The following is a 22708-nucleotide window of genomic DNA, read 5'->3' on the forward strand; positions in this document are numbered from 1 at the left end:
AATACATACTACATTTCCTTGAGCTCAATTATCACTTTAATCTAGAATGTACATTGTTAAAAGTTCACATGGGCTGGGTGTGGTAGCTCAGGCCTATAATCTCAGCACTTTGGGAGGCTGAGACAGGCAGATCACTAGAGCTCAGGAGTTTTGAGACTAGCCTGAGCAACATAATGAGACCCTGTCTCTACAAAAAATAAAAAAATTAGCCAGCCATTGTGGGCGCGTGCCTCTAGACCCAGCTACTCGGGTTGGGGGCTGAGGTGGGAGGATGAACTGAGTCCAGGAGGCAGAGGTTGCAGTGAATCGTGATCATGCCACTGCACTCCAGCCTGGGCAACAGAGTGAGACCATGTCTCAAAAAAAAAGGAAAGAAAAAATAGTTTTAAAAGCCAATTGTGTATATATGTATACAAAAGAAAGAAAAACAAACTATATATATATCTATATATATATATATAGATATATATATAGTTGCCCAGGCTGGAGAGAAGTAGTGCCATCTTGGCTCACTGCAACCTCTGCCTCTCAGGTTCAAGCAATTCTCCTGCCTCAGCCTCCCAAGCAGCTGGGACTACAGGCGCACACCACCACGCCTGGCTAATTTTTGTATTTTCAGTAGAGACGGGGTCTTATCATGTTGGCCAGGCTGGTCTCGAACTCCTGACCTCAGGGGATCCGCTCGCCTCAGCCTCCCAAAGTGCTGGGATTACAGGCATGAGCCACTGTGCCCAGCTACCAACTGTATATTTTTTATGTACACTGTCTGCTCATGTCTTCGCTCATCTTTCTAATGGGTTTTTATTGATTTGTAAGAATACTTTGCACACTATGGAAATTAGCTCTGTTTTATTGTTTCAAATTTTCTTCCCCAGTTTGTCATTTGTACTGTGACTAATATTTTGTATCATGCAAAACTATTTACTTTTTATACAATCTACTTTATTAATTTTATTTCCTGAAAAATTTCAAAAGAATAGAAAAGTTGAAATAATAATATAGTAAATACCTATATATAGACTCATCATGTGGAAGCAAGCTTCCAAGATGGTCCTCAAAGATTCCCACTCCACTTCCTGGTATTCATATCCTTGTGCTAATACATTTGCTAAATCTCCTTTTCTCTACCTTTATATACACTAACTTTCCATATACATTTGGTTCTATTTATCTCTTTAACAGGTATGTGTCTATTCATAACTCAATAGCAAACTTATAATTCTCATAACTTTATGTTTTATTATCTGACTGAATTATTTGCATCACTTTTCTTTTTCAAAACTTTTCATTTTCCACATGGACTTTCCCTTTTTTTTAGAAACCAATGTTTATTTTCTTTTTTTGAGATAGAGTCTCGCTCTATCACCTGAGCTAGAGTGCAGTATTGCGATCTCGGCTCACTGCAAACTCCGCCTCCCAGGTTCAAGCAATTCTTATGCCTGAGACTCCCAAGTAGCTGGGATTACAGGCATGTGCCACCATGCCCAGCTAATTTCTATATTTTTAGTAGAGACAGGGTTTCGCCATGTTGCCCAGGCTGGTCTTGAACTCGTGGCCTCAACTGATCCACCTGTCTCAGCCTCCCAAAGTGCTGGGATTATGGGCATGAGCCAGCGAGCCCGACCCAATGTTTATTTTTCATCAACCTTATCTCCATGTTGCTTAAGAGCCTGTGCAAGAACAGCTTAAGATCACTCAGTGGTTGTTCCTATGCATTCAGTGGTCTGAGCAGTGGGGAGCCGCAGACCAGTCTTCTGTGGCAGGCTGAGCACTCCAGTTTTCAGGAGGGAACTGCTAAATAGGCACAGAGGGCACCTGCACACCATCAGACCAGTCTGCAACCTCAGGTTGAGGAGCACCGAACTCAGGAGCTGGAGTAGTCCATTCACCCTGAAATTCCTCCTTGGTCACAGCCTTTTCAGCAGCAGGCTGCTCTTCTTTTTCATTCTCCTCAGGAACACTGTAGAAGTAGAGATCAGGCATGACCTCCCACAGGAAATGGTGCCACACATGCGAACTTCCTGGATCGGCATCCACCACATCAATCCCACTGAGTGAGCTCCCTCGCTGTTGCATGGGATGGTAGTGTCCACATAGCACAGAGGAAAATCTGTGTGACACACAGCAATGGTAGGTAGGTTAACATAAGATGCCTCTGTGAGAGGCTGGTGATCAGCACTGGGATTAGTCACCATAAGAAGCTGTGGCTCCTAAAAGGCTGCCTGGATCTGGTTAATTAAAGTACCAGGAGTGAAGCAGCCAGCAATTGGAGTGACTCCAGTGGCAGCAGCAAACTTCAGCATGGCCTTCGGACCAGTATTCCTGGATGATATGACACTGACATCGAAAGAGTTTTCAACAGCAACAATGGCACAAGCTCCCAGGAGAAGCTTCTCCCAGGTCCTCTTCAGATTTATGATGTAGATGCCAACACTTTTCCTTTTATAGATGTACTGTCCCATCTGGAAGACAAAGCTGGTGCTACCTAAGTGGGTTCCTCCTGCAAGGAACTTAAGGACATCCTCCTCCTTCATTTGCAGGACATTGAGGTTCTAGACATTGTGAAAGTTTCCCTTTAAGTTACAATGGGAATCCAGAACAACATCATAAGGATCCTTCTCTGGGTAGTGCAGAAAGCCCTCATGGGCTTTAGAATCAGCTCAATTTGGTCCTTCTAGACATCTTATTGGTACTTTATTTTATTTTGTTTTCTTTTTTTTTTCCTTAGAGCCTTCAGATGAGACATTTTATTTTTAAGGCAGGGTTTTGCTCTGTTGCCTAGGCTGGAGTACAGTGACAAGATCATAGCCCACTGCAGCCTTAATCTCCTGGGCTCAAGTGATACTCCTGCCTCAGCCTCCCAGGTAGATGGGACTACAGGAATATGCCATCACACCTGGCTAATTTTCATTTTTTTGTGGAGACGAGGTCTTGCTATGTTGCCCAGGCTGGTGTCAAACTCCTGAGCTCAAGCAGTCCTCCTGCCTCAGCCTCCCAAAATGCTGGGATTATAGGCATGAGCCACCACACATAGGCTGTTGTTTTATATGTGAATGTTATCAAAACTATAGATTAATTTAGGGAAGAACTGACATCTTTATTTATATCAAATAATTCCTTTCTAAGAATATATGTTTCTATTTATCCAAGTCTTCTTTTACTTCTCTTGGTAGCATGTTAAAAGTTTCTTTATATAGATCTTTCACATTTCTTGTACATTTAACCTGTTCTGTATCTTTTTCAATTTAAAAGTAAATGCATTATTTTTCCTACATGCTTTCTAAATGGCTATTGTTTGTATACAGGATAACAATCCTGTATTTGTATAACAATCCTGTATACAAACAATTTTGCTTCCAGTTACCTTACTAAATTTTCTTATTAGTAGTAATGATTTTCTTCCCCAGTTGATTTTCTTGGGATTTACTCATATACAAACATTTCCTTTGCAAATAATGAACATTCTCTTTCTTCCTTTCAAATTTCTCTTATCTTTCTGTTGTCTAACTGTATCAGTTAGTACCTCCAAAATGTTAGGTACTAACGGTGAGAATGGACATAATAAGACTGTCTCCAGAGTTGTTCCATTAAGCATGAATGTGAACAAAAATATAAAATTAATTCATTCATGCAAAATTTATACTTCAAAATGAATCTTGAAAAAGTTCAAATGTTTCTTAAAGCATTTCAATACTAATTATTTGGCTTGGTACTCTAAAATTTATAATCCAAATTTTAAAAAAGTAATTAAAAAAACTATTCTTACACTCAAAGTTGAAAAGGACTGAATAAAACAAAGGTTAAAAATAAGAATCATGCCAGGCATGGTGGCTCACGCCTGTAATACTAGCATTTTGGGAGGCTGAGGCGCGTGGATTGCCTGAGCTCAGGAGTTCGAGACCAGCCTGGGCAACACGATGAAACCTCCTCTCTACTAAAAATACAAAAAATTAGCTGGGCATGGCAGTGTGCACCTGTAATCCTAGCTACTCGGGAGGCTGAGGCAGGAGAATTGCTAGAACCTGGGAGGGAGAGGTTGCAGTGAGCCGAGATCGCACCACTGCACTCCAGCATGGGAGACAGAGTGAGACTCCGTCTCTAATAAAAAAAAAAAAGAAAAGAAAAGAAAAGAAAAATAAGAATCACTTACCTTCCCACTTTTTGGCTGCCAAGCAAGTCTGCAGATTGATTTTGCATTTATCACATCGTTGCTTTTTTGTAGCAGTGGCCAACTAATAGCACATGTCTAATTGGTAAAAAAAGAAAATTTCTTTCCTTTATGAAAATCCCCCCCAAAATATATGCAGAACTGAATATATTTAAAGGTTCTTCAAATTAATATATATCTCAGAAAAATGCAACTTAATGCACCTTAATTATAATAATACCTGATATACCTAAACTGCTTTAAGTTCTTCAAAGGTATGATGAGTACAAATCTTAAATAACTAGAGTATTTTCTGTGCAGAATAAACAAATGATATACTCATTGAATAATCATACGCACATACACAAAACCCCAATATGTGAAATTCTTAGAATGACTACAAAAATAAAACTTCAATGGTCTACTATAAAATGTTAAAGTGTCAAAGTCGCTTCTTTTAAATAGCTCAAGAATGAAGGGAAGGAACTGTGGATATTAAGGCATATTTGTGGAGGATATTTCTCTAGTCAATTACATTCATATTCTCTCTAGAAATGCCAAGCCATCTTGGATTGCCTTGGGCAGACTTAACTGTTCCCTCTGTCAATCTGGAGAACACCTTATTTCGTACCTCCTTTAAAACCTTTATTAGGCTGCATTTGAATAAACTGTATATGTGACTCTCCAAATCAAATGTGACCCATAATTTTTTATCCTCAACCATCTAACCCAAGGCCCAACGCATGGTCATTACATTGTAAATATAAAATAACTGAATTTATTCCCTTCATTTACAAAACTTAAAAAGTTAACTATAAGATTATCATTCCCCTTGTGATTAGGTAAAAATGCAATTAGTCTTCAATGTATTTATTTGGCACTAGAATACTGTGGACTTTGATCACAAAAACAGTATTTAATGGTACCAAAGAAACAAATTCCAAAGAAAAGCAATTATTAATTTGGCCCAGTAATACGACATATAACAATTTATTACAGAAATGGGCAAAAAACTTTAAATTTAAATTGCTGAGTTTACCTGATCTGAAATTTGCCACACTCTGACAGATCCATCACAACTAGCTGATGCCTGCAGGAATAAACAATACATTTCTCTATAGTCATAGCCATAATACTACATGGAAAGTGGTTCAATTAATTAAATCAAAAAGCCCTTTTATCAACTGGGTGAAATTTCCTGCTAACTCTCTTACTGAATAAAACAAAGGTTGAAAAGTTGAGTTAGCAGAAAATTTTTTAGAGAGTTAGTAGGAAATATATTTTTAAACATATTCAGGAAAAACACAAAAAGAGAAGGAAAAAATAATTACCAGAAAGATGTCCTTAGGATCAAAGGAAAGACTTAAAACAGGGGCATCATGTCCTCGAAATGTTTTCTGTTGGCTGCTATCCATCACATCCACAATTTTGACTAGAAAATCACTAAGAACAAAAAGAGTAACGCAAATGAATAAATGCTAACACAAAGGCCTCTCCTAAAAGCTATGATCCAAATATTTCTTTTCTTTTTTTTTTTTTTGAGACGGAGTCTCACTCTGTCACCCAGGCTGGAGTGCAGTGGTGCGATCTCAACTGCAACCTCCGCCTCCCAGGTTCAAGCGATTCTCCTGCCTCAGCCTCCCGAGTAGCTGGGATTACAGGTGTGCACCACCATGCCCAGCTAATTTTTGTATTTTTAGTAGAGATGGAGTTTCACCATGTTGGTCAGGCTGGTCTTGAACTCCCGACCTTGTGATCCGCCCACCTCAGCCTCCCAAAGTGCTGGGATTACAGGCATGAGCCACTACGCCTGTCCAAGTATTTTAAAATCACAAAATCTTTATGGCAACTTATAAAATTTGGCACCCAAATTTAATGGCTTACCTTTTAGTTTTGCTCTATAAATATGTTGAAAACACAAGTCAAGATTTCCCATTATGCTAAAATACAAACACTTCCTAAATGGCTTCTTTAGTTACATCTTAAGCTTCTATTATTTGCTAATCTAATTATAGCTACAACCATTTTTAAAAGTACTATACCTTTCACTTCACCTCAGCAATTCAACCAACTATATTGTTTTCCTATGACAAAGAAGCATCAAGAGAAACTCCAAAATATTCTGACTGTACAGCCCAAGTTCTAAGTAAAATAATTTTTTTTTTTTTTTTGAGACAGAGTTTCACTCTTGTTGCCCAGGCTGGAACGCAATGGCATGATCTCAGCTCACTGCAACCTCTGTCTCCCGGGTTCAAGCAATTCTCCTGCCTCAGCCTCCCAAGTAGCCGGGATTATAGGCACCTGCTACTATGCCCAGCTCATTTTTGTATTTTTAATAGAGACGAGGTTTCACTGTGTTGGCCAGGCTGGTCTTGAACTCCTGACCTCAGGTGATCTGCCCACCTTGGCCTCCCAAAGGGCTGGGATTACAGGCATGAGCCACCACGCCAGCCCTAAAATAATTTTTTTAAATTTTCCATCAAGCTATGCTTTCAGTATTATAAAATAGGCCATCTGCCCATCTGCAGAGCAGTATATTTCTTTCCTTTTTTTCTTTTTTTGAGACAGAGTCTCACTCTGTCGCCTAGGCTGGAATGCAGTGGCACCATCTTGGCTCACTGCAACCTCTGCCTCCTGGGTTCAAGTGATTCTCCTGCCTCAGCTTCCCGAGTAGCTGGGATTACAGGCACCCGCCACCACACCCAGCTAATTTTTTGTATTAGTAGAGACGGGGTTTTGCCATGTTGGCCAGGCTGGTCTTAAACTCCTGAGCTCAGGTGATCTGCCCGCCTTGGCCTCCCAAAGTGCTGGGATTACAGGCGTGAGCCACCACACCCGGCCAAAGCAATATATTTCAATTCAAAAAGAAGCCCAAGTTTGTCCTCAAAAACCTTTACTAGATAAAAGAATATATGAAGAAACAACAAACAACAAAAAATTAAGTCACAGTCCTGAAAACATTACCCTGAAACAAATAAACAAGGCCTTTTGTTCTAACATTATTTCCTTTTCTGATGTCAAAGAGCCTTACCTAGATCCAGCAGCAATTTTAGTACCATCCCCATTAAAGACCACATGGTTTGCATTTGTAGTGAAGCGAGTCAATATACCATCTGGAACTCCTTCAGGAAATGTGTGGACTTGAATAGTATTATTAGAAACTGCAGTGACCAGTTTTCCATTCTAAAAGAAAAATTAAGGTAAGAAACATTAGCAAAACAAATCCAAATGACTGGGAGTCTCTCCATAGTTAAAAATCCGGTAAAAAACAAAAAACCTTAAAAATCTAGTTCATATCAAGAGAAAAATTATCACTAAATGTACAACTTTGCTGGAATGTGCATTAGCAAGAAAAATTTGCTAGCTTTAGAAAAATTAATTCTACCTTAAGCAGCCTATCTTTTAGCCTCTAATTTTTCTTTTACTTCTGGTAAGAAAAATGTTTGAATAGTATTTCTATGGATCCTAAGTGTTATAAAAAGGAAGGAGACTCAAGAGAGCTTTTCAGAGAAAACAGAGCTAGTCTCAAAATGAGGAGAAGGCATCAGAAGGCATGGCCACAATGGCCACTGCCCTATGTTTCCACAACAAAAGACACATCACATGTCTTTTTAGAGTAAAGTCTAAATGCAGAATCCATGCCAGAGACTGCAGTGATATACCTACAAGGCAAGGAATGTTGAGGATTGCCACACCACCAGAACCCAGAAGACAGGAATGGAACATATTCTCCCTCAGAGCCTTGGGAAGAGCCAACCATGACGACACCTTGATTTCAGACTTCTTGCCTTCTGAACTGTGAGATAATTTTCTGTTGTTTTAAGCCACCAACTTTGTGGCAATTTGTTATACCAGCCTTAGTAAACTAATACAAGACCATGTTTACTTTTTCCTCCTTTACAGTCTTCTTCATATACAAAGGCAGTACATGCTCACTGAACAGAAAAAAATGACAATATGAAAGTATTGCGGCTGGGTGTGGTGGTTCACACCTGTAATCCCAGCACTTTGGGAGGCCAAGGCGGGTGGATCACGTGAGGTCAGGAGTTCGAGACCAGCCTAGCCAACATGGTGAAACCCCATCTCTACTAAAATTACAAAAAAATTAGCCAGGCATGGTGGTGGGCAGCCAGCTGTTTGGGAGGCTGAGGGAGAAGAATCACCTGAACCCGGGAGGCGGCGGTTGCAGTGAGCTGAGACTGCGCCATTGCACTCCAGCCTAGGCAACAAGACTGAAACTCTGTCTCAAAAAAAAAAAAAAAAAAAAAAAAAGTATCCTGAGCAGAGGGTGAGTTCCTTATTTTATGAATTAATCTCCATTAACATTTTGGGGTTAAGTCTTCTTAATTTTGTTATATTCGTGTGTGTGTTTGTGTGTGTATATATATGTATTTATTTATTTTAACAAACATAAGACTACACTATATTAACTGTTCTGAATCTCATTTTTTTTACTTATTGTAAACTTATTTTCAACTTATTATAAATATATTTTCTGATGAAAATAGATACCCTACTTTTATAATGGCTGCATAGTATTCCATTATATGGCTCTACCAAAATTTATAAACTAACTTCTCAATTGAAAGACACTTCAAATGTTTCTGACATTTGCTATTGTTATGAATTGTGCTTTTACTATCCTTTTCCACATAAACTTGAAAATAGCCAGAAATGACTGTGTACATTCTAATTTTAATACACGGTATCAATTTGCTCTAAAAAAAAAAGTTTCTCACTTATGTATCCAGCTACTATGTATGATAATACTTACTTCTCAAAGCCCTCACTATTACTGGGATTAGCAATATTTTTCATCCTTGCCAATCTTATGGGGAAAAAAAATCCAATTTTAAAATTTGCATTTCTTTGCTTACTAGTAAGATTTAGCTTACATTTAATGTATGTTGGTCATTTACATTTTTTCTTCTGGGAACGCATTTTCCAATTATATATGATCATTTTAAAAAGAATATCTAAACATCATCTTATCTACCTTAAATGCTCCTGAGTTTGGAAAAAATATGAATTCTGTGGAAAGATTTTTCTACCTAAACACAATATACTCAAGTTAAAAGTCATCACAAATAAAAAGCTTAGGGGTTTATAGATAATTAATTTCCAAAGTCCTTCTGAATAAGTCTTCTTTCTCCAAGTAACCTACATCTCATTCCCATATTTGCGTTACACAAAACATCAGAAACACATATGAATATATATTGGGAAAGTTAATTAAACATTCCCGTTTTCTAGAACAATTCCTTAAGTTATCTGAATCAGTAGGTGTTTTAGTCTGTTCTGTACTGCTATAAGAATCCCACAGACTGGGTAATTTACAATGAACAGAAATTTATTGTCTCATGATTCTGAAGGCTGGACACTACAAGATTGAGGGGTTGGCATCTGGCAAGGGTCTTCTTATTGCATCATCCCATCTTGGAAAGGTAAAGAGAGGGCGAGAGGGAGAGCAAGAGGATCAAACTCACCCTTTTATGATGAACCCACTCCTGAGATGGTGGCATCAATCCAATCATGAGGCCAGAGCCCTCATGGTCTCATTACTTCTCAGTAGACCCCACCTCCCACCACTGTTATGTTGGGGATTAAGTTTCCAACACATGCTTTTAGGGGAACACATTCAAATCATAGCAGTGAGCTAAAAACACCACTGAGTTTTCCCTTAAAGGAAAAAAGGGAACATTTAAACCTTTCTTGGAAGTATTATTTTCCTGCATTTATTTTAATTGGTTCACCATTCATGTCCATTAATCACTTTTAATAAACCACAAATTTTGGGGTGGTCAGGTATGGTGGCATGCACCTACAGTCCTAGCTGCCCGGGAGGCTGAACTGGGAGGACTGCTTGAGCCCGAGTTTGAGACCAGTCTGAGCAACACGGCAAGATCCCATTTCAAAAAAAAAAAAAAAATTGGTGGGGCAAGTTATGGCATTATCATGCATTTTAAAATATTATTTCATGAGGTTAAAAAAAGGTATATCTATATTCAAAAATATTTTTCACACCCCATCTCAAAAAAAAAATGGTAGGGCAAGTTACGGCATTATCATACATTTAAAAATATTATTTCATGAGATAAACAAAGGTATATCTATATTCAAAAATATTTTTTCACTCAAGCATAAAAATCACATGCCAGTATCATTTCATATCAATTGATATAACTGTTTTTACTACCTTCAAAGCACATGAATATGCCTTTTCTCCAACATTAATGAACTTAGGATCATCATCATCCAAGTCTTCCCAAATCCTCACATCACCATCACTTCCACAAGTCACAATAAAACTGTGAAGAAAAGACACAAATTAAAGTCATCGGGCATGGTGTCTCATGCCTATAATGCTAGCACTTTGGGAGTACAAGGTGGGAGGATTGCTTGAGGCCAGGAGTTCAAGACTAGCCTGGATAATACAGAGAGACCTAGTCTCTACAAAAAATTAAAAAATTAGCCAGGCATGGTTATGTGTACCTGTAGTACCAGCTACTTGGGAGGCTGCAGTAGGAAGATAACTTGAGCCTGGGAGGTCAAGGCTGCAGTGAACCATGACGGCACCACTGCACTCCAGCCTGGGCAACAGAGCAAGACTCTATCTCAAGGAAAAAAAAAGTCACCTAGTTTCATATACATTAGTTTTTTGGAATGCTACCTCTATATTTACCGCTTTTTCACAAAATGAAGACATTAGCCAGTATTTTTTCTCATTTTATACACTTAAACTTTAAAAATAAAGTGCTAATTTCCTTCTATAAAATAAAAGATGAGTTTAATACTCTAGTTCTTCTTTGGCATAAAATTATAAAATTTTGAGGCAGGGTCTCATTCTGTTGCCTAGGCAGTATCATGATTATAGCTCTCTAAACCCTCCGCCTCCCAGGCTCAAGTGATCAACCCACTTCAGCTCCCCAGGTCGCTGGGACTACAGGCGCATGCCACCATGCCTGGCTAATTTATTTTTTGTAGAGACAGGGTGTCCCTACATTGCCCAGGCTGGTCTTGAGCTCCTGGGCTCAAGGGATCTGCCTGTCTTGACCTCCCAAAGTCAAGGGATTACAGACATGAGTCACCATGCTTGGCCAGCATAAAATTATTTATTTGTAAGAATGTAAGAAAGATGGGTATATAATCTGCAACAATAGGGACCGTATCTTCCTTGTCCACCATTGTATCCCTAGCACCAAACAGTCTCTGACAGAAACCTTAATAAATGTTTGTTGAATTAATAAATGAATAGATGAGCTCAACTATCTAAACATGTTTCAAATAACCATCTGTATCTATCATAACTTGTTTTAAACTTATCTTCCAAATGCTTTTACTCATTTAGTATGTGCCCTATCTACACACATACAAAAAAGCAAATAAAAACACAAAATATAATGTATATAATAAAATACAAAAATAATATATAATAAACAGCAAAAAAAATCTATATAAAGAGCTGTGGATGTTCAAAAGAAAAAGATTAATTCTCACCTGAGAAAATCAAAAAGATTCATAAGAAAGATGGTATTTACACTGGGAAGTCAAAGAACAAGCAGGACTAGATATGCTAAGACTGGTGACAAGGGCAGTTCCAGAGAAAACCACATGAAAAAAAATATAGTTAATACAGCACGGGGGAGTTTACCTGGAGCAGACAAGCCAGGAAAGGAAAAGGAAAATGAAGTCTAGGTCACCTATTTAGAATAACCTTAATGCCAGAGTAAGGTGGTTAGGCTCCCTTCTATAGAGAGTAGATAGGAGGACCATAAGTCTCAGTTTGCCTGGGATACTCCTGGTTTATGTGTCCAATTGGCCTGGCATTGTCCAGGAATTTTCACTTTAAAACATATTATTATTAGTTGCATCAAAATTGGCTAGGGTGGAGCCTGACCAACATGGCAAAACCCTGAGTCTATTAAAAATACAAACATTAGTCAGACACAGTGCTGTGCACACCTGTAATCCCAGCTACTCCAGAGGCTGAGGCATGAGAATCATTTGAACCCAGGAAGCAGAGGATGCAGTGAGCCGAGATCGCACTACTATAGCCTGGGAAACAGCACGACACTGTCTCAAAAAAAAAAAAAAGGCTAGGGTGGGTTTGGCAGACCTCTTCTTTGTACTTCCAGCTTCTGCCATGGTCTCATTTGGTAACATAACACACATAACACATGGTTAAATCTGTAAAATGACTAGTGATAAGCTATCTCCCCTTTTCCTACCCTTTCCTGATGCAATGTGACTAACAAATCCTTTCGGGGACAACATGTGAGGCATTCAATAAAAAACGGAATGGATTCAGACATAAGACCCTAGGGATAGCTACTTCTTTCAGTCCCAATGGTGATGAGAGAAGTATTTCACGTTTTTGTTCCGATGGAATTTTTTTTTTTTTTTTTTTTGAGACACAGTCTCACTCTATCGCCCAGGCTGAAGTGCAGTGGTGCTATCACAGCTCACTGCAACCTCTGCCTCCCGGGTTCAAGTGATTCTCCTGCCTCAGCCTCCCAAGTAGCTCGGACTGCAGGCGTGCGCCACCACACCCAGCTAATCTTTGTGTTTTTAGTAGAGATGGGGTTCCACCATGTTGGCCAGGCTGGTCTTGAACTCCTGACCTCAGGTGATCCACCCACCTCGGCCTCTCAAAGTGCTGGGATTATAGGCATGAGCCACCACACCCAGCCCCGATGGGCTTCTTGGTGTATCAGCAGATGCACTAGAGGAGACGTACAAAGTTACAGGTGCCAGTTGGTGGGACCAATGGAAAATTATAGTGAAATATAGTAGAATTAATAAGAAATAAAGGCAGAAAATAGAGTTAAGCAGTCTTCTAAAGAGCTTTTAGAGTAGTCTGAATGTTTTTCTAAATGGTTTTGTCCTTTATTGTATCAAATAACTAACTACATATTAATTTTATTGATTGCTATGCTTTTGAAATTTCGGGAAAAAAATGAAAACCAACACAACCCTTTCAGTGGTAATGAGCTAAAAAAGTATATCAAGTACATATTTAATAAAAGATTAAATACTAAATTTCTTCTTCTCAGGAAAGTTGATAATGAAAATATAACTTGAATAAAATGTTTGTTGACATTTACCACGGGGCTACAGTCATACAATAGTGATAACACCAACCACAGGAAAATTAGAAGAGAAAGAAGTCCCAAAGAAGCATCAGTATCTATTCAAGTTAGTAGTTATCTTGAGAAGGCTGCCTAAAAACTGTGATTCTACTCCTGCAGAAGGTGAGTTTATATCTTGTGAAGCATGATTCTTCCTAAGAACTCAGTGCTCTCCAAAACAACTTTCTGAGGTGATGAAAATGGTCTATACCTGGTACTGAGCAATTGAAATGTGGCTAATGTGACAGACAGACTGACTTTTTAACGAAGTTAACCTTAATTGATTTAAACCTACATAGCTGCATGTGGCTAGTAGCTACTGTATTGGACAGTGCAGCATTAAAAGAAATGTCAGTTGTTCTAAAATAATTTTGTTCATTTTTCATTCCAAGTTTTCTGGTGCAAGCATAAAAAGTGAAGTGACTGTTAATGGGTTGTCTCCATTATCAAAAGAACTTTCAGATGAGATCAGGTGCGTTCAGGGCGGTATGGCCATAGACAGCAAAATAACTTTCAAACTGTTAAATGATAAAAGTATTATATCAATGTCACCAGGAGTTTTAAATAGAAAATCGCCCGTATTAATTCCAATAATAGTTGAGTTTACTCTTCAGTTCATGGAAACAAAGTAAATCTTCTGGAAGTTCATTCTGCTGAAAGTGAAATATCTGACATCAGTGGGGATTCTATCTAAATTTATTTGAAAAGTTTAACACTAATGATAAAATTCTTAATTTTTACAGTAATACAAATACAAACTTTGGCAGGAAATAGAGTTCAGCAGTCCTGTGAAAGAAGTGCTTTTAGAGTAGTCTAAACATTCTTCTAAATGGTTTTATCCTTTATTGTATCAAATAACTACATATTAATTTTATTGTTTTCTACAGTGCTGTAGGAAAAATCAATATTCTTTTTTTTTCTTTTTGAAACAGGGCCTTGCTCTGTTGCTCAGGCTGGAGTGCAGTGGCACCATCTCGGGTCACTGCAACCTCCACTTCCCAGGTTCAAGTGATTCTCCTGCCTCAGCCTCCCAAGTAGCTAGTATTACAGGCACGTGCCACCCACACCTGGCTAAATTTCGTATTTTCATAGAGATGGGGTTTCACCATGTTGGCCAGCCTGGTCTCGAACTCTTGACCTCAAGTGATACGCCTACCTCAGCTTTCCAAAGTGCTGGAATTACAGACGTAAGCCACTGCACCCAGCCAGAAAAATCAATGTTCTTACTATATTAGGAAATCTGTGAAACACAAAAGTACTTGAATTTGGAATTACAATTCATGATTCTATCCAAATGAGCTGCAAGATAACACACCAACAAAAAAGAAGCCATACTTGTCAAATCTTCAGATTTTATTTATATCTAGAATTGCTGAACAACAGAATTTTTGAAAAAAACATGTTTTGTTTCTGTTTTTGTTGCCCAGGTTGGAGTGCAGTGGCCCTACCACGGCTCACTGCAGGCTTGACCTGGGCTCAAGCAATCCTCCCACCTCAGCTGCACACAAATCAATGTGATATACAGAAAAACTACTAGACCTCCTGGCCTCAAGCAATCCTCCCACCTCAGCAGCGCACAAACCAATGTTAATTAAATACACAAAAAATACTAGCATTGCAGGACATACTTTCTCCCTCTGCTTGGAGTGATTGGGTTTTTAAAATCTTTAAGCCTTTGAAGAGCGAGCGACTCTGTAAAACTACCTAAGTGTCCTACTGTAATAATGGTATTATTATTATTAGAAACAAGTCCTCTAAATCTTAGTTGCATTTAGTTGAAAACAGACATCTTTAATCAAAGCATTAAACATAAGCTTTTGAAGCTTTTAGTGAAATGCAATTCATGAAAACAAAACTTATGCACAGGAAGACACTGAAATTTATCCCTACAAAAGCAAATAAGAATTGAACAAATTGTACATGAAAAGCTGAAATGGTGAATGATTTCATTTTAAAATTCTGTAACTGTACTTTGGAATATCTTGACTTGTGGGAAGAATCTTTTGATAGAACTCCTATTTTTAATTGTATTAATTTATGTTCTGTGCCAGAATGAAATAAAAGAGTAGGCTTAAAATCTGTGAAACAGCCAAAAGAATCATAGACAACTTGATGAATTTTGTCCTTAAAAACAGTGAAGACCCTATTATTGAAGAAGTGTACCCTGAATGGAGATAAAAAGACAGAACCTATAAAAATACTGAGGCTGAAGTATTTACCCATTTCAATTAAAACAAATTCTTAAAAATTATGACTCTCCCACCTAGTAGAATTTGCTATGAGCCTGCCAAGTACCTTAGAACCTAACATTTTTCTCATTAAAAAATATTATAGTCTAGGCCAGGCATGGTGGCTCACGCCTGTAATCCCAGCACTTTGGGAGGCGAGACCAGCCTGACCAACAATGGAGAAACCCCATCTCTACTAAAAATACTAAATTATCCAGGCATGGTGGCGCATGCCTGTAATCCCAGCTACTTGGGAGGCTGAGGCAGGAGAATTGCTTGAACCTGGGAGACAGAGGTTACAGTGGGCCGAGATAGTGCCATTGCACTCCAGCCTGGGCAACAAGAGTGAAACTCTGACTCGAACAAATAAAAAAAAGAAAAGAATTGAAGATTTAACTTCAAATTTATTCAGCATAAAATGCAACTCTAAACAAGGCTACAGCTAATTTTTTATGAGAAAAATTAAAATAACACTGTATTAAAAATATATTTTTCAGAAAAATATCAGCAATACCATGGGACAGACAGGCTAAGAAACTGATTAAAGCACATAAATATGTACCAGAAATGATTATCTTACATATGTTAACATTTAGATCATATGTTTAATGTTTGGATAATCAATGTAAATAAATATTTTTATTTTTTTCTTAGGTAAACTGGGTAAGTTGTTAATTTACATATTCCTAGAAAATTATACCTTTGTTTCAAATTTTCAAAACTATTGGCATAAGGGTGTCAATGTATTCACGTATTTTGAAGCCTATATTGTACCTTTTTTATCTCTAATATTATTTTATTTGTGCCTTCTCTTTTTTGATTCATGACTCTTGCTAAAGCTTTGTTCTACTAGGTTCTACCCCCAATAAACCAGATTTTAGTTATAAGATGTATGGGATTTACTTTAAAATAATAAAGAGTAAGGCTGGGTGTGGTGGCTCATGCCTGTAACCCCAGCACTTTGGGAGGCCAAGGCCGGTGGATCAATTGAGGTCAGGAGTTCAAGACTAGCCTGGCCAACATGACGAAACCTTGTCTCTACTAAAAATACAAAAATTAGCCAGCTGTTGCGGAGGGCATCTGTGATCCCAGCTACTTGGGAGGCTGAGGAGAGAGAATCACTTGAACCCAGGAGGCAGAGGTTACAGTGAGCCGAGATCGTGCCACTGCACTCCAGCCTGGGCGACAGAGCTAGACTCCATCTCAACAAAAAAGAAATCCGCTATCAGTGTCTGGGCATGAAGATTAATTATATCAAGACTTCATCAGCTTTATGACATAACCTCAAGGAGTCAATGATTACCAACGCATTTCTTACTACCTCAACTCTATCCTCAGACAGCAACATTCCTTCCCTAATCTGACCACCTCTTCTTGACTCTTAATCATTGAGTCTCATGAGGTTCATGGTGAGGCACAAGCAAAATCTCTATATACTCAGCTTTCTTTCTGGTCATTCTTCTGGGGTCACTGCTTCCTCTTCAGCCCTCTTAAGTAGTGACTGATTACTTTCTATACCCCACTGGTACTAGAGACAAAATCAAAACCACGTAGTGTCAACCTCACTAATTCAAATTCCTCCCCTCCCATTATCTTGAATCCACTTCAAGGTTTTCATTCTTACCATTCCATAAAACTTGCCAATGGCCTCCACATTGCTAAATCTAATGGTGAATTCTCAGTCTTCAACCTGACTCACCAGGAGCATTTGACAGAGTCTATTATTTCTTGTTCCTCAAACACTTCTTTTGGCTTCTAAACATCCTTCTTGTCTTTCAGTTCTCTACTTTTCTAGCTACTCTTTCTTAGTCTCCTTAGCTGGATCCTCTTTAACTTGATCTCTAAATATTTTGGAGTACCCTTGAACCTCTTTTCTTACCTATATTTACTCCTTCCCTAGGTGACTTCATCCAAGTTCACAGTAATAAATATTATGTTTATAAGGACAATTCTCACATTTATATTCTTAGCCAGAACCTCAGCCCTGAACTCTGGAAGGTATCAGCTAAAGATGTAAAGGTCACCCTTGAACAACATGGGCATTACAGGTTCCAACCCCTAAACAGTCAAAAATCCACATAGAAGTTTTGATTATCCTAAAACTTTACTAACAGCCTACTGTTGAGTAGAAGCCTTACTGATAACATAAACAATTAACAATATTTTGTCTATGTATTATATACTGTATCTGTACAATACAGCAATATAGAGAAAAAATATATCAGGAAAATCATAAAGAGGAGAAAAAATATTTACTATTTATTAAGTGGAAGTAGATCATCATAAAGGTCTTCATCCTTATCGTCTTCACAGTGAGAAGGCTGACGGGGAACACGAAGAGGAGTTGGTCTTACTGTCTCAGAGGTGGAAGAGGGGGAGGAAGTAGAGGAGGAGGCAGGAGAGGCAGGCATACTTGGTGTGACCTTATAAAAACACATCAAAATTTCCGTCTGACTCTTTTCCTTTTTAATTTCTCTAAAAATGTTTCTATACAGTACCAATCCTTCTTCCACCATTTCCTTTAATTTCAGTGCTCATAACATAGAAGGGTCTACGTTGTAAAATAAGTCAAAAGCAGTCTTGAATAATCAGAACCCTTCTGCCAGATTGCTTAAAGTCAATTTGTTTTCTGGCACTGCTTCTTCTACATCTTCTTCCTTATCACTTGGCAGTAGTTAGGCAGAACTCATTTCTATCAAATTGTCTTCTGCTAACTCTTTGGTTTAGTGTCTATTAGCGTTCCTTTTTTTTTTTTTTGGAGACAGAGTTTTGCTTTGTTGGCCAGCCTGGAATGTGCAGCGGCACAATCTCGGCTCACTGCAACCTCCACCTCCTGAGAGAAGGTGGAGTGTGGGATTACAGGCGTGTGCCAACATACCCAGCCAATTTTTTATGTTTTTGGTAGAGACTGGGGTCTCATCATGTTGGCCAGGCTGGTCTCAAACTCCTGACCTCAAGTGATCCATCTGCCTGGGCCTCCCAAAGTGCTGGGATTACAGGTGTGAGCCACCGCGCCAAGCCATGTCTGCTACCTCTTGAATGTCTCCAAGGTCTATATCTTGAAATTACTTCGCTCCCTATCTTTTTTGCCATACCCACAATCTCCTTCATGATTTCCTTGACTGGCTCTGCTGTCAATCTTAAGTCATGCACAACGTCTGGACACAGTTTTCTCCAGCAGGAATTTGATTCGGGCTCGATGGCCTTCAGAGCTTTTTCTATAACAATGATGGCATCTTCAATGGTATAATCCTTCCAGACTTTTAGGATGTTCTCTCTACTGGGGTTCTCTTCTATAGCAATGACAATCCTTTCCATAGATTAGTTTATGTAATGAGCCTGTAAAGGCCTGTATGAACTCCTGATCTAGAGGTTGAATTCGAGACATTGTGTTTGGGGGCAAGTATACCAGTTTGACACCTTCAGTATTGAACTTATGGTGTTCTGGGTGGCCAGGTGCATTGCCCAACATTAAAAGAATTTTAAAGGCAGTCCCTTACTAGCAAGATACTTTCTGACTTCAGGCACAAAGCATCAGTGAAACCAATCCAGAAAAAAAGGTTCTCATTGTCTAGGTCTTTTTGTTGTACAACTAAGAGACTGGAGTTTATCTTTTCCCTTCAAGGCCCGGGGGTTAGTAGCTTTATAAATAATGGCAGTTCTGATCACAAATCTGATTGTATTTGCACCAAACATTAGAGTTAGCCTTCCTGCCTTAAATCTTGGTGCTCACTTTCCTTCCTTACTAATAAATGTTCTTTGTGGCATTTTTCCCCCCACAGAATAGGGCAGTTTAGTCTACATTAAAAACCTGTTCACCAGCCTGGCCAACATGGCAAAACCCCATCTCTACTAAAAATATAAAAATTAGCTGTGTGTGGTGGTGTATGCCTGTAATCCCAGCTACTCGGGAGGCTGAGGTAGAAAAATCGCTTGAACCCAGGAGGCGGAGGTTGCAGTGAGCTAAGATCGCGCCACTGCACTCCAGCCAGGGAGACAGCTAGACTCCATCTCAAAAAAACAAAACAAACAAACAAACAAAAAACCTGTTCAGGCAGATGTCCTTTCTCCTCAATGATTTTCGTAATGGTGTCTGGGAATCTGCTGTCTCTTGGTCAGCAGAAGCTGATTCTATTGCCATCTTGACCTTTTCTCTTTCTTTTTTTTTTTTTTTTTGAGATGGAATTTCGCTCTTGATCCCCAGGCTGGAGTGCAATGGCATAATCTTGGCTCACTGCAACCTCCACCTCCCGGGTTCAAGTGATTCTCCTGCTTCAGCCTCCTGAGTAGCTGGGATTACAGGTGCCTGCCACTGTGCCTGGCTAATTTTTTGCATTTTTAGTAGAGACAGGGTTTCAACACGTTGGGCATGCTCTGACCTCAGGTGATCCACCCACCTCGGCCTCCCAAAATGCTGGGATTACAGGTGTGAGCCATCACACCCGGCCATCTTGACATTTTCGAAGCCAAATCTCTTTCTGATATTATCAAACTATCCTCTGCTGGTATTAAACTTTCCAGCTTTAGATCCTTCACCTACCTTTCACTTTAAGTTGTCAGATAATGACTTCACTTTTTCTGGAACCACATTAGAGTCTATAGCTATGCCTTTCTATTGCAATCCTATACCCACATAAAAGCTGCGTTTTCAATACAAGATAAAGTTATTTCACAAACAGTGCAAGGTTTTCATGCCTGCTGGCATAGCTGCAGTAACAGTGTCTCAAATTTCCTTTTCACAGTGGTCCTTATGCTGGATTCATTTATCTTGAAATAGTGAGCAACCGCAACTGCAGACCTCAATCTACAGTACATTATCAGGCAATTCAACTTTTCTCTCTTAATGTCATGACTTTTGTCTGCTTCTTAGGAGTATGTCCAGCATCACTAGTGGCACTTCATATGATTCCCATGGTGTTATTCAAAGTTTACGGCATTGGACTAAACATGATGAAAAATATATGAGAACCACCAGAGATGTCTTTTTACTGGGATAGGCAATTTACTGGAGAGACAAACTGCTCATGAGCATCATACAGTGTTTTAAGCAGATACAACCTCATACAGTGTTTTAAGCAGATACAACACTTAAGCTTACCGAAATAGCAACAGGAGGTGGCTATGAAATTATTACAGTAATACAGTATATACTACAGTTAATTTTATGTAGTGACGATTTAACACTGCATCTTTATGTTTGTTTACATTTCTCTTGACTGCGGATGGTCTGGAAATGTTTGAGTGTGTAAGTTTTAGTACATTTCAACTTTTTATAATAGATTTGTGTATATTTTATGGTAGTAAATGATAAAATACGCTAGTATCTACATAGATTTTATGCACTCATGACATACTTTTTCTTAATTTTTCCATATTTCTAGGCTACATGGTTCGTCTGCTAGTTTTTTCAAATTGTTAGAAACTGCCAAAAATTTTCTAATATGTGTAATGAAAAAAATCCACGTATAAGTAGACATACACAATTCAAATTCATGTTAAGGGTCAATTGTATATTTCTATCTCTAGCTCACATTTTTCTCTGAGCTTGAGACACAATTATCCAACTGTGTACTTTATCCCTCTAGTTGAATATCTCAAAGAAATCCTACAATAATCACATCCAAACGCAAACTCAATCTCCACCCACAGCTCTACCTCTGAAATACGCCCTTCTTCAAGTGTTCCTGTTATTTGCAAGTGGAAGCATCACTTTCTCAACTGTAACATTCAGAAATGTAGACGTTATCCCTGTTGCCTCTTTCTCCATCCTTAATATCTGATCCATCCTGTTGACTTTATCTTTTTAAATATTTCCTGAATGTATGCTCTTTTCTACACACCCATGTTTACTCTAGTCTAAGCTTCTATCACACTTACCCAAACTAATACAGGTATCTTCTAACAGTCTTTCTGCATCCATGAGTGCTCCTTTTCCAATTCATCCTCCATGCATTTTCTCAAAAACAAATCTGATCACGTCTCTCTGCTTCAAGCCTTTAATACCTTCTCAGTGCTTTTAGGATAAAACGAGATTCCTTAATAAAGTCCAGAAGGTCTTGGATAGGACATCCATTGCCTAACTTCACAGATTCATCTCTCACTAAACTCTGCATCACTCTCCACATTTTAGTAAGGCTATTTTCCTTCAGTTCTTTGAGCATACCATGATCCCTGGCCCCATTGGGCCTTTACACACAGTATTGCCTCTGCTTACTATGCCAACATCACCACCCCACCGCCACCACCACTCATCTCTTTATACTGCTTAATGCCTGCTCCGTCTTCAGATGGCGTCTCAAGAAACACTTGTCCAAAGAAGCCTTCCCTGACTCCTTTAACTAGATGAGCTTCTCCTCATACATGTTTATGACTGCACATATTACTTGTTTCTAAATACACATTTATTTTTGTGATTAATTTGTGTTCAATGCCTGTCAATCCAAAAAGACCTTAAGCTCAAAGGAGGAAAAGACTGTGTCTGGTTCGCTCTATTCTCTCTCTAGCCCCCAGCAAAAGAGACACACAAGTATTTTTTCAATGAATCAATCAACATAGAAGCGACAGTGGAAGCCTTGCAATCGAGCAGTAGTGCGTAAGAATGGGACTTGGAAAGATAAAAGGGACCAGAATAACCGTAGGAAAATATTATAGTTTAGAAATCAGAGGAAAAAATTGTTTTAAGCCGTCAAAAAGTTAAAAAAAAAAATAAGCAAAAAAGGAAATAGCATCACTAAAGGCATGGAAGGATATCATTCCAAACAGAACAGGCCACCGAATTTGACAAGTAGGCAGTAACTAGTGATCTGACAAAATTAATAATGTAAGATGCAGGGAAGGGGAAAATATATAGAGAGAAGCTCGCATCTTTCCAACTCCTCTGGAAGTACGATTATAACTTTGTCGATATACTACAACTACCATGACGGCCCGAATCAAACAATAAATCTAAAGAAATATGTGTGCCATTTTAGATTTCAACATTATTCCTCTATCCGCATGAGTCATTTTCAGCTGACTGCACATATAAAGTTTAAGGATAAATGTTTTAACATTTGCACCTAAAACGTTCTGTTTCTCAAAGAACCTTACCTCCCAGAATCATCAAAACAGACCTCCGTGTGTCCCTCTGTATGCCCATATCTCATTGGCTTCCGTGTGGCAGGCATGTTTTCCTTTACCTATCTGAAAATGTTTTATAAAAGCCA

The 22708-nt window shown here is 38.7% G+C and overlaps 1 protein-coding gene across 7 annotated transcripts in view; it reads right to left on the reverse strand.

Moving 5' to 3' along the window:
- The window catches only part of WDHD1 (WD repeat and HMG-box DNA binding protein 1), an 84963-nt gene that overhangs the window by 61918 nt on the left and 337 nt on the right, over positions 1 to 22708 (reverse strand). For 3 of the 7 annotated variants that reach the window (XR_010151121.1, XM_509959.9, XM_009427843.5), the window contains exons 2-7: positions 22593 to 22685; positions 10344 to 10455; positions 7179 to 7330; positions 5479 to 5590; positions 5187 to 5237; positions 4151 to 4246 (exon numbers count right to left, since the gene is read on the reverse strand). Coding sequence is in view for 6 of the 7 variants with exons in the window: in XM_509959.9 (XP_509959.5) it covers positions 4151 to 4246; positions 5187 to 5237; positions 5479 to 5590; positions 7179 to 7330; positions 10344 to 10455; positions 22593 to 22669 (600 nt within the window). In the remaining variant the exon portion in view is untranslated. Of the gene's footprint in view, positions 1 to 4150; positions 4247 to 5186; positions 5238 to 5478; positions 5591 to 7178; positions 7331 to 10343; positions 10456 to 21380; positions 21517 to 22592; positions 22686 to 22708 lie in introns of all 7 variants that reach the window. The other 4 variants (XM_063793400.1, XM_063793399.1, XM_001161792.8 and 1 more) reach the window with 2 other exon arrangements.

This window comes from Pan troglodytes, chromosome 15 (genome assembly GCF_028858775.2).
Source record: "Pan troglodytes isolate AG18354 chromosome 15, NHGRI_mPanTro3-v2.0_pri, whole genome shotgun sequence".
Taxonomy (NCBI): domain Eukaryota; kingdom Metazoa; phylum Chordata; class Mammalia; order Primates; family Hominidae; genus Pan; species Pan troglodytes.